The sequence below is a fragment of the Atta colombica genome, unplaced genomic scaffold (genome assembly GCF_001594045.1).
Source record: "Atta colombica isolate Treedump-2 unplaced genomic scaffold, Acol1.0 scaffold153, whole genome shotgun sequence".
Lineage (NCBI taxonomy): Eukaryota > Metazoa > Arthropoda > Insecta > Hymenoptera > Formicidae > Atta > Atta colombica.
In genome coordinates this window covers 2158739-2171706 of record NW_017259243.1, presented here as the reverse complement: position 1 = coordinate 2171706, position 12968 = coordinate 2158739, and the positions used below count along the sequence as shown (strand labels likewise).

The following is a 12968-nucleotide window of genomic DNA, read 5'->3' as shown; positions in this document are numbered from 1 at the left end:
CTTAGTATGTTAGACGTATATGCTTCTATAAAAAAGTATAATCCATTCCTGTGACTTCTCGTATATGATTTTATATATTAATATTTACCTCATATACCTGATACTTATAAAATTTTAATGATTAAAAACAATCTCATTTTCTGGAAAATTTGATTTTTTTCAATTATGTCATTGTTCCGGCAAATAAATGATACAAAACATGTATATTTATCTCTTTATCAAGTTTAGATTAACATTATTCAATTAAAAAATAAATTAATATAAAGATATTTATACAGTGTAAAGATTTTTATTAAAAAAATATGTAAAAGTATTTATACAGTGTTAAATTCATGATATTAAATTATACCCAATTTGAATTTCGAGGTATTTTTTTAAAGTAATAATTATATACAGATATTTTTATTTTGAAAAAATGTTTCGTATGTATAGAATATATTAAACTTCAAAAATATATTCGACAGGAGACGCTTCCGCGTCTCTTGATTAAAGAAAATTGTTTTGAATAGCTGAGCGAACGTGACGATTTGATAGACGGCTATTTGACGCTCTTCATACGCTCTAAACATACACCGAGAAAAGCTCAATAATAATACAACAATATATCCACAGAAGACTTTTCTCTCCACTTTTATTTGGACATTATCGGATCGTCAAAAAATTATCGTGTTGAAAAAGATATTTCTGATGCAAGTAAAATTCATGTTATTTAATAATTAAAAATTACTAATAAATTTATATATATCACTCCAAGTTAACTTTTATTAATCAATGTGTTAAATGAATTTCAGCAGGTCTTTATTTTTCTTCACCAATAATAATTTATTGACGATCTAAATTTCGGCAAGCTACTTGAGTACCTTGATCAATCGGAAGTTTTGCGCTCCGCCGAGTGTGCATTAAGTCTTCTCTTGGCTCCTCTTGCTCTGAGTGCTTGGGGCCCAAGGTCACAACGAATGGTATTCGCCCAGCACGAGGCCGCTGTGGTAACTCGCATGCGACGTGGACATCCCCATGGAGCCCATGCCTTGATAAGCGCCCATGCCCATGCCGTTCATCGACATGGTGTTCATGGTGTTGACGCTTTGCATGGTGTTGGATAGCATCGTCGAGGGGCCCATTGGGCTCAACCCGCCCATAGAAGGGGCAATCGCACCCATCTGCATCGACGTTGCAGTGTGCGGTAAGGACTTCTGTAGATCCGCGGAGGTTGGCGTTCCGATTAGATAATCCTGTAATAGAAAATTCTCATATTTCTCTAATCCATTTCTATACAAATTATAAAATATAAATATATGTGTTATTGTTATGAGCATTCAAATTTCAAATACGTATTCTTAGATCTTTGCATTCGTAAATTTAAAAAATCTAGAATTATTATATTTTCGAGATATTGAATATTTTTAAATATTAATATTTTTGAATAACTTAACTTTTCATATATCAGAATAAAATAATAATTTTCCACTTTCATTGTCATAGAAAGACAGTATAACAATTTTTTCATTTTCAAAGAGAATGCGAAAAATAGAGTATTGCATTTTTCTATCCATCGTGGTTTCGCTTTACAAAAGATTAAAGTAACGCATGCGAGCAAGAAATAAACATTCAAGATTATTTCGTCGTCTTACCTGTGGATAGTATTGCATGTAATCTAGCTGACTTTTTTGTTGAGCGCAGCTAGGCGGTGGTGGTGGCAAAGTGGCGGCAGGATGGACTAAACCATGGCCGTGAGTGCCCACCTGGATATGATGCTGTAACTGATGATGGAGGTTTCTCTTGTCGTCGCCGCTTTCGCTACTCGTGTCGTGGTGCTGCATGTGTGGATGGCTCAAGGTCGAGCTATGGCCTTGGTGATACGAATGCGGACTGGAAACGGAGACGGAAGCTGGTGGCGGAAGTTGGTACATGCTAGAGGTTTGTTGATGGTCCACCATTTGTTGTTGCTGCTGCTGTTGCTGTTGAACCGCGCAGGAAGACGGCTGTTGTTGCTGTTGCTGCTGGCCGGATTGCCGCTTCGTCTCATCGCCACTCTCGCTGCTGGAATCCCCGAGACCTCCGCCGTGAGTTTTATCCTCCCTCTGGCCACTGAAATTGCAAAGCAGTGTGTGCCTTTCAAAAAAAAAAACAGTTGGCCTTTTTGAAGATATACTACGTTTCGCGTACAAAAAATTCCAAGTAAAAGACGGCAGGCTGAACACGAGTTGGTTTTAAACAAATTGTTATGCTAATTACATCATTATTATACATCATGTTTAAGAGTTGTTATGCTAATTATACTGTTATCAAATGTAATCTTAAAAATGTATTTCTCTTCTTTTTTTCTCTGTCTCTCTTTCTGTCTCATTATTTGTTTCCCTTATTTAAAAAAAATTAATTATTAATCCTTCATTATAAAAATTAAAATACCGATAATTAAGAGTGATATTAACTCTGTCTAGAAATCTATAATTACTTCAAAACAAATAATGTATCGAATACTAAGTAAGCTGCGTAATTAAAAGTAATGCAAATTGTATAATATTAATATACGTTCATCATCGATTCCCATTAGAGACATGTTCTCCATTATTCCATTATAAAGACATCCTAGGGGTATACTTTAATTGCATTCGCAGGCGCGAGCATCACGTTTAAAGCAGCGAGTAAACCAACGATGCTGATCGGCGAGGCTGGGGAATCGAAATAATATCGCTTAAGATAACGCCGGTGTCGGTGTGTAAAATACTGAGAAGAGGGTATATTCTTTTTCGTACTTGTGAATTAAGGGCGGGCACTGAGTGTAAGGAGGCAGAGTCTTAAAGAGATGTGTAGGAAAGAGAAAAGAGACAGAATAAGAAAAAAAAAGAGTATGAGAAAAGGCGAGAGAGACGCTCTCGGCGTCTCGTAAACTCAATTTAGCAGCCTGGACCTCCTCGAAGCACGTGGGACCTACGGGCCGGACTGAACCCCCTTTGCCTCTCTTTCTATTCCTCTCCCTTAATCTTTCCCACTTTCTCTTTGTCTATCTCCTCCAGGTACCAGCAATCGTTAAGCGCTTGTTTTACAAGTCGTTTAGACGTGAGACCGGTGATATCGCACTGTTCAAGGCAAGTGCTGCGACATTTGTCTATGGGGTGTTTCCGAGAACCGGTCTTTGATACGAGAGAGAAACTACCGGAATGATAAGGGAATACGGAAGATATCTGAACTCTCGAAATCATAGTCTCGAAAAACAATGCTGATAAAAGTTTCGCTTGCGGTAAGTTTCGCCGCAAAATTTTGCAGCAAACTTTAAAAAACTAAGATAAAGTAAAAAATTCAGATATTATATAATATTTTTCTCTCAGTATATATATATATTGAATTTTTTAAATAGAGAACATTTTTTTCTAATTTAATGCTAATCGCGTTTGTTAATATATAAGAGAGCAAAAGTGTTTTAGCTAATGTCAAATTTAAATTCTGATAAGTCATATACATATTTCGACATTATAGCTATAAAAAAATCATCTCTGTCTGCCCTAAAGACGAGACGATTTAGTACAAAATTCATACAGAATAGAAAACTAAACTCACAAGAAGATTATATTAATAGTCTCTATATAAAGACAAATTATATAATAATATATGATCGACAATAAGAGCAAATTCTATATACATTAAAGACAAAACGAAGAACTGCCCCCATTTTACTCTGATTAACTATCATTTCTGTATAATCGTATAAAAACGAGATTCGGATGTATTGAAACAATGTAAGATCGAGTCTATCGTAAAGATCTTCTTTGTACCACCCGTTACATGGTAGAACCTATAACCGGACGGAGGTGTCCCCAGGTATGCCTTATCCGTCCGTAGATCGCGCAGTAAATTTATCCTCGTTGCGCTGCACGACCACGAAAGAACGGAATCTTTCGGGTATTATTATTTTCATTAGGATTTGTGACTCATCGCGTGTAGGAGACATTTATTTCGAAGCCCCGTCATGACACTTATTCCGCGTCTCCGGGATCGACGCTTCTCTCTTCTTTTCTTTTCTTCCTCGACGACCACGTGGAATCAAGAAGAAACAGAAAGAGAAAGAGAAATTTCTTAAATGTAGGAAGTTTCAACGATTTAACTCCTCAATGAGAATAATTAATAATTATCTCCGTAAAATTTGTTATCCTATTATCTTCGCGATAATCTTTAAATCAATTTTTGTCTCTGCTTTTTTTTAGATTTTTACAATGCTATGCTAAATTCAATTAGGCATTTTTTTATCGTACAAAATAACTTTGTAAAAACATGCATAAAATATCAGATAAAGAAGGAATGTTCACTAATTTCATAATGCTTACAATTAGATACTTGAAAACATATTTTAATAAGATGTTATATTTAATTAATGAGAATAAATTTTATAATTCTAATATTTACACTATATATAAATTTTATATTGTATAATATGTAAAACTGTGTCATCATATTCATTTTTTTTTCATATTATCCATTAACACAGTCGTAGCCAAATCTATTTCTTGAAATTAGTCTATCTATACGAAAGTTACAATTTCTAATTAGCTGGGACGTCATTTCTGTATCATCGCATATTTTGTAAAACATTACACATTCGCAATTTTCGTTTTTTAAAATATTATACTTAATAACCATAAAAACAATAGACCAGATTTTTTACTTTAGACATTCTGTTTATGTTCGCATCGTCCGTGTCGAGATCAACGTCAAGGATTATAAAAAATGCCAGGAATGTGAAGAGATTTTATCTGTAGATGATCCTACGTGAGTCGCCGTTGTCTCACGAAAAATGGAGACGAATCGATCTCAGCGACCGCTACGGAATTTCGAAGTAAATTTTATTTACGGACCAGCCGATTAATAAAACTAGCCGCGCCTTCATTATCTTTCTCGCACCGACCGGTGTCATAAAATTGGGATTAACGACTCAGCTACTTCATTGAAGATACAAACAAATTTCTTTTTTTAACAAATTTAAATTATTTAAATTAGATAATATTTATTATCATTATATTGGTTTGTCTAAATTTTTGGTAGATGCACTCATATAATTTACTATCCACTTATCCACTTATTTTGATGTTATACTGAGAGAAAAAATTGCAATTATCATAATTTAACCAAAATTTTCAATGCCAACTATACATTTTTTTAGTATATCTATAAATATGTATAATTATTATAAATATGTATAATTATTAGGAGACAGGCAGTGTCTTAGCGCTAAGTTATTACTAACATTGTACTAATAATAACAATAAAAATGAAGATTACAACCATAATTATTTTACCATGCAATTACAGTCACAAATATACCAAATACTTTTCTCTCAGTGTATATGTTGAGTTCAAGTTTTAAATCTATGTTCCGCGTAAATTCTAGAAGCGGAATTTAAGGATCACGTAACGTCGATCCAGCAAATTATGTTGCACGCCATGTGAGAGCAGTTTTACGAAAAGTGGTACCCTTTAATTGGGTGGTGCAAATAACGCATAAATAACCAGAGAAACGTGATGCCGCCGCCGCTCATTCATGGAGGTTGACTATAGTGAGATGCTGTCTATATAGGGCGATGGAGAGGGGGGGTATTAGCATAATTCCTAATTTAATTTCTCGATAAATTCCTGATCGCACGCTCGCCACGAAATGAGATGCTATCGCGGCACCACTAATTCGCGTCTAAGTTTATATCGCCTGGGACTGGCGCGGGACCGATAGCATCTTCCTCCCCTTTTTGTCTCCCTGTCTCTTTCTTTCCATGCTGGGGCCTCCTCGTAAAATCGGATTATATCGGCTCTGTCGCCCCTGCGATGTCGCGTACTTTATTCCGGTTTGCGGTACGATATCGTCGTCGGAAAACAAGTTTGCGGGGTCAGAGTGCAAGCGAAGACTTCTAACGAGTTCTATTTTTCCTTCCTGCATTTTTCCGTACCGTTAAAAGTATCCTGGCGAATAGAAACTTGTACATTTTAAAAGTTGTATGTAAATATATATTGTTACATAAATTATATTGATATTGATATAATTATATAGATATTGTTATAAAAAGAAAAAAATATTGTAGGCTATAGTTTAACAACTCCTTAGGAGATCGTTAGAAATTTAATTTAGCATTTCTATATGTAACTGTCGAATTTATTTTTCGCATTCCAACAATCCCACGCAACCGTTTCGCTCTCGAAAAGAACGCCAGTTTCGCCTCCGGGATTACTTAACTCACTAAAGAAGGCAGAAAGGCAAACTCGGGGCCCGTAGAGCAAATTGAAAATCGGCTGACTCGTTTGTCGGCCTCAGGGTTCCGAGGAAAAAACGGCGGATTTTCCTAAGGCTCTCTGGCCTCAGAAAGTCTGTCCATTGCTCCCGGCAGGTGAGCACGTCGAGGAAGTTACTGGCAGCTGATTCCATAAACAGATAGGAAAGGAGAGTTTCCACAGCCTAAAATAATGGGGGGCAGCGCACCGTGTACACATCGTACGAGTCTCTGTTTGTAAACTACGGCTCTCGCCTCCTTTACCTGCGGGATTCTCTCGGGTCCTGTGAAACGTCCGGGCGAATTTCTCGCGTGCGTGCAACGGATATGGGATCATCCGCGGAAAATTCACCAGCGCGAGAAAATCCGAGAATTATAGCCGACGCAATTTTGGCTAGTTTAATTTCCGGTGCTATAAACATAAATGTATTTTAAACTATATCAAACGAGTTTTCATTGCGACGCACACCAGAGGTCAAAAATTCTTTCTGAGCAAGAATTGAATTTAGACTTAATAAAGAATAATCGAAATGCTAGAATTAAAAAAATTTAGATATATAGATACAAATTTGAAAATAATTTTGTTAAACAATCGAAATAATTATGTAGGAAATTCATCATGAATAATGCTACAAAAAAATTGACATTCTAGCAATTAGCGTTTGAGTTTTTGAGCGTCTTACTTAGTTCGAGCGTCAAGCGTCTTAAATAGTTCTACATAATTAGATAGTCCAATAAAATTCATTTTCAGATCCATATCTAGTTAAATTAGGTACTTTGGCAAAATCGTTTTTTCCATGTTAATATTAAAAAATTAATGTTCTTTTTATGATAGATTATTATATTAGAAGCTACTTAAATTACATAAGATCTACAAAGTATTTTCCAAGCAATTAATAATCATTTATGATTGTGAGTTATGTATTATATAAAGATTCTTGGCTCGTGCATTGCGCGCATTTGTAATCATAAAGACTAACAAAATAATTTCAACAAAGTGAAGTTTCTTGAGTGAGAAATATATTTGAAGAAATACACGGAAGAATTACGATGATTCTTACTGACACACTGGTTATTATTCTGATAATGAATGGCGCGTCCCGCCGTTGCGCCATTTTATTTGTCGCGATTTCACACAATTCGGCGATGGAACGCATCGATGATGTGCCAGAGAATTTGCGTTTTCATGCCAATCGTACGCGCGATTCCGAGGTCTGCCTAAATACGATTCAAGAATCAAGATGTGTATCGACAAATTATGCCAGAATATAGGTTCATCTTCTAGTAAGATAACTCATAAATTCACAGGTAAATGACAGCCATAAATGCTTGATCTTGGCACTGACAACTGCTTTGTTAGCACACAGGATAACGATGTTTATAATTTATTTATTTCTTGATCGAAGTAGAGATAGTATTCTTATATTTCTTTTATATTATATAGTAATTTACATAAAAAGAAGAGGGAGGAAAGGAAGGAGAGAAAGAGAAAGAGAGAGAGAGAGAGAGAGAGAAGACAAAAGGAGCAAAATCTCGTTTAAATCAAACAGATTATTAATAAGAGTTTCAGATTATTAATAAAATTTTCAATTTGAAATCGATTTTTCCTTGAAGAGAATCTATTATTTTTTCACAAGTATTCTTAATTTTTAACATCAAATAATTCTCCAACTAATTCTAAATTACAGATTGTTAAAATATTACACGAGTCTGATAATTACATTTATCATCTAATAATGATGAAACTAAATTAACATCTAATCACTTAATCCAAATTAACGGTTGATTCAATATAAATAAAACGTACAGATTCTGTGTACATTGCTTCAATTATAATATAAAATTTTTTCTCCAATATTATAATATTTATACTATAAATTCACATAAGATAAGATAGTACAATTCTAAATGAAATAATATTTGAATTTTCCAATTTTCAAAAGTGCAAATTTGATTTATTCCTGTTCTGTATCTTTCAATAGCAATGAGAGGTGTATTAAATTTGAACATTGAAAATTGGATATAAATTTTATTTAAAGTTGAACCACTTTATCTTATTACAAATTACCATATAAATTTATGTATTAAATTTATGTATGTAAATTCATGTTCGTATTAGAAAGAACGATTTTCGCACGGTGTGAAGACTTCGATAAAAAATGAAAGTGGCTTCTATTTTTTTTCCTATTTGGACGCCACCACGAAGCGATTGTGGTGGTCGTCTTGGTGGCCAGCCCAGCTTGCTGTTTTCCATAGATCTATCAGAGACGCGTCGTTATTTATAGCGGATCGACGAGATTCCCGCAGGTAGGAGCGGCATCCTCGCGCTCAGCGGTCGCGCGCCACGGCGTTAAAACACTTTCGGTGTTTCGAGATTCTTTAATCCGGATTACGCCGGACCTACCGGTAGTTTTCGGCATACCGCGAGCGTGTCACAAGAGCGAACGGATCTCTCTGTCATCGTCTCGTCAGGACATCGTGCACTCATTACCGGGACGAAAGGCGTGAAATGAATTTAATCCCGGAAGAAGCGCCGAAGAAAGGACACCCAGCGTGAATCCTTGACCTTCAAAATATCCCTGTGAAGTTTAGTGCGTGCGGAAGGAAAGAGTTTTTTATCGGTCCTTCGATACAGCAAGACTAAAGATCTTCGTAATATATACTTTATAATGTTATTATAAAGTATATATAAGTATGTTTTATTTATTTATTTTAGAAATTCTATAATCTTAAATAATTTTAACCTCGGAAAGTATTTTCTTTACTTCTTCTTCTTATTGGAAAAAATTTGATCACTTTCAATGTAGAAAATATGAGAAAATACTAAAATATAAAAACAAATATTATATTATTATAATAACAGATTTGTTTTACAAATTTTTGTGCTATATTCTTAATATTATATTTGTTACACTCCGTGTATTTTTCGATTCAATATACTTGTTCGTCTCGCAAATACAGAGACAGAATTTAAAATTTCATTCAAATCAAGAAACGTTATCATTAATATATATGAAGTTAACGAAAATGTAAAAAACAAATAAAGATGACAAAATTTTATTTTAGAGATATATATATATGGGATAAATAAAATTTTCCTTAGCGGAAATTTAATTAGCGAAGAATTTGGGACTACATTTCATCTATATTTATTAAAATATTTTGCCAAATTATTAAAATACTAAACCATAACCAGATATCTTATAGTTCAGTGTTGACTGATATTTTATGATTAGATAAAAAAAAAGAACAAAGCTTAGAACGATCTAAATCCATATTTTTATTTATTTTTTTACATGTATTCTAAATTGAATATATATATATATATATATCTCAAATTAGCCAATTATATAGTCGTTACGTTCCTTTACAGATCGAAGGACGCTCGTGCGTTGATCGAAGAGGATGAACGTCCAACCGCAAGACGCCACAAAGGATTCGTCTGAGATTGAAAGGCGCCACTGAATGCGCAATGCTTTTCGTCCCAATGAAAAAAAGGGGGAAAAACATGTAAGAGTGGGAAAGAAAGAGACAGAAGAAAGGAGGGCACAACCATGTTGGATCGTCTCAGCCATTTTTGAGGACGAAAAAAAGGCGGGATAGGGGCTCGCTTCGTGAAAACCGCTTTGAAGAAGACCACGTCAAATCTGACAGCTCGCGGGAAGGGTCCACATATGGGCACGTAAGGGCCGAAAGGGCCCGCCTCGTCCCCGTTGCTGTTGAAAAAGAACTGCTCGGCTCCCCTCTCCGTAGATCTCCCGCGATCACCCGTCTTTTCCTCTTCTCCTTGTTCAGAATCGTGGGGGACAGAGGGGCATTCATTCATGCACGCATTCCCAGAATGCAACGTGCGTGCGAATGTGTCCGGTACATGCATGGGACCCTTGGAAGGGGCGGAAGGATATGGCGGAGAGGAGAACGCGAGTACCGTCTACCATGACGCGGATATCTGCGAGATCGGAAAAGTGTCGAACCAAAAAATACATAGAGTATGACAAAAGTATTAAAAATGTATTAGTTATAGCAGAAAATTTGTAAAAAAAAACTTCGGCAATTATTTTAAGATTTGCTTTTAATAGCATTTTCTTATATTTCCTATATCAAAAGTGAATGAATTCTTTCATTGAGAAAGAAAAGTACAGAAAATTGCACGAAACTATAGAATGTGCTTCTAAACAAAAATAAATGAAACAACTTATATATATAGTAGGTTTATAACTGCAATTGAAGATGATTAATGTACAAATTATATTCCCCGCACACACGGTAAATTTCTTCGACACAGTTTCGCTCTAACACAGAGATTGAGAATTGAGATTTTTCATAATTAATTTTCATGATTAATAAAAATATTCAAGAATTATTGGTAGAATTTAGAGGCTATAATAAAGCAGATTTGATTCAAAAATGGGAAAGTATTCATATTAATATAATAAAAGTATAATAAATTCTCATTTCAATAATTATAAAAGTAATTTTGCTAGTTCTTGGAAACCTAATCCTTTGCATTAGTTCTTGTTTTCTTCTTTTTAGTCTGGTATGACATAATTACACGAGATTTGGGGGCCTTTATTCTGTAACCTTAATATTTATTCTGTATAATATTTATTCTGTAACCCTTAATAACAGAAACAATGTCATTACATGGCAAGTTTTGTATATGATAAGGAAACTGCAATGACAATATAACGATATCAGTAATTAAAAGTAGGGACAGAATAAGGATTTTTAATCTGAAAATGCAACGAATGTATACATATCGTATATTTTTTTTCTTTAGAACGATATTTACGCAGAGGTTCAGAAAAATGAATATTCTTTCGTGAAAATTGCATAAGCCAAGAGTCGCTTCGACCTTGACGAGGTTGAGCCGCGCCCAATTCCCGCATACAAGTGCGACATGCAACGGAAGTCGTGGAAAATCACAAACATCTGAGTGATTTCCTTGAGTCTGTCTGTCTCGTCTCTCTCGTGAGACTTGTTGAGGTTGCACAATGAGGCCGAATGCGTTCTTGATGCAGAAATATAAACGAATGCAGAACTGCACATAGCAGGCGAATTTAGACCGAGTAACATCGATAAATATCGCGATTAAAGAATCCCGAACGAAAATGCAGATTTTAAAAATATTCAATTATTTTGTAATTATTTTATTTTTAATCACTTTAAATTATTTTTAATAAAATTTAATTATTTTTATATAATCGGATACAAATAATTAATAAAATTATTTCTATAAATGTAATCAACTTTAAGAATAAAGATTGAAAATTCTCTCTCTCTCTCTCTCTCTCTCTCTCTCTCTCTCTCTCTCTCTCTCTCTTGTCCTCTGTGTTACAGGAATCCAGATGACATTTATGATAATTCATCGCTTTAATTGTGACATAATGCAGTGTTTAGCGTGTGTATGTTGGATTAATTAACGTGAATGATTTGACATTTAGAGTCCAGAACTTGGAAGCGGATACGGCAGTAGCGGCTACGACACACAGCGTTGAAGCGAGTTCTCTGATTACAGACACGGGCAGCGCGCTGCCCAGACACCGTGCCCGCTGTAACCGTAAACCAGGGAATGGTACCAGTATTCGTGGCTATTTCGGGGCCACGTCGGCGCTACAATTTGAACGAGTGTCTCCTTCCGCTTGACCCGAAAGCATCTTTATTCGCTTGCAAAAATTTACACGATGGTCATTCGTGGAGAAAGCGAAATATCAAAAAACACGCCTTCGGATATACACGCGGTGCATTATGCCATCAATCCATCGAGATTTTTGCGAATAATTCATAACTCCGGGATGTAATAATAACAGTTACTTTCATCAAAATCAATACACGTTCGCCAATACATGATACACGAACAAAATGGTATCGAATGTAAATTAATTAAAAAGAAAAATGAATGAATTTTAATGCACTATAAAATATATTTAACGCAAGTTAAATGTTTGAAATCATCTTGTACATCACCTCATAACGTAATACAATCAACGCGAAATAGAAAGTATTCATATTCATATAATAAAATCATGAATAACGTATTCAATATTATCTGCGTACCGTATAAAATCGAATATTCCAAAGGATCGAATGTCTAAATTATATAACTCATGAATTTTAGAATAAGAACAGAAATTTGATTACCTATTGAGATAGAGAAAAGTTGCTGTTACTTAAAATATTGTTTCTTTTTTTTTTTTTTTTAAAGAAACATGTTACCGTTTGCTTGTATTATATAATATCATCGGTTCAAAAAATCTGTTTTGACAGCATTTTGAGCCTTTGAGTAATTATTGAGGCGGCAGACGTCACAATCGTCGAAGTTAGCCAGTTGGACGCCATGTCGAAAGTACCTTAGGGCGTACCGGGTGTACGAAGGGCGAGGTAAAGTAGCGCCACCCTCTTTGTGTCACCGACGAGTCTCGGCTTTTCAGAAGGAGTCAATATTGGCGCAGCCACCCCTGTCTCTAACCCTTACCGACCACCCCCGCGGCCGTTACCGCCCTCTCGACGCCGATTCTCCCATCTGTCTCATTCTACATCCGGCGAAAGTACAGTGTCCCTTTCAGAAAACTTGCTACTTGGATTATTTTTAACCCTCTTGTCTGCGAATCGATATTCGCGGTTAATCAACCGTCGAATAATCGATTAAACAAAATTATCCCGCTAAAATTTGATGAAGTGTATGTAGAAAATGTATGAAAGCGCGAACTTATTTTC

The 12968-nt window shown here is 35.2% G+C and overlaps 1 protein-coding gene across 1 annotated transcript in view; it reads right to left on the bottom strand.

Annotated features, from left to right (window-relative positions):
- Window positions 1–797: 797 nt before the first annotated feature.
- Window positions 798–12968, bottom strand: part of LOC108685391 (homeobox protein SIX1-like) — a 31825-nt gene continuing 19654 nt past the window's right edge. Inside the window, exons 4-5 of the mRNA XM_018190152.1 lie at window positions 1632–2088; window positions 798–1232 (exon numbers count right to left, since the gene is read on the bottom strand). Coding sequence (XP_018045641.1) covers window positions 948–1232; window positions 1632–2088 — 742 coding nt within the window. The 3' untranslated portion in view covers window positions 798–947. The remainder of the gene's footprint in view (window positions 1233–1631; window positions 2089–12968) is intronic.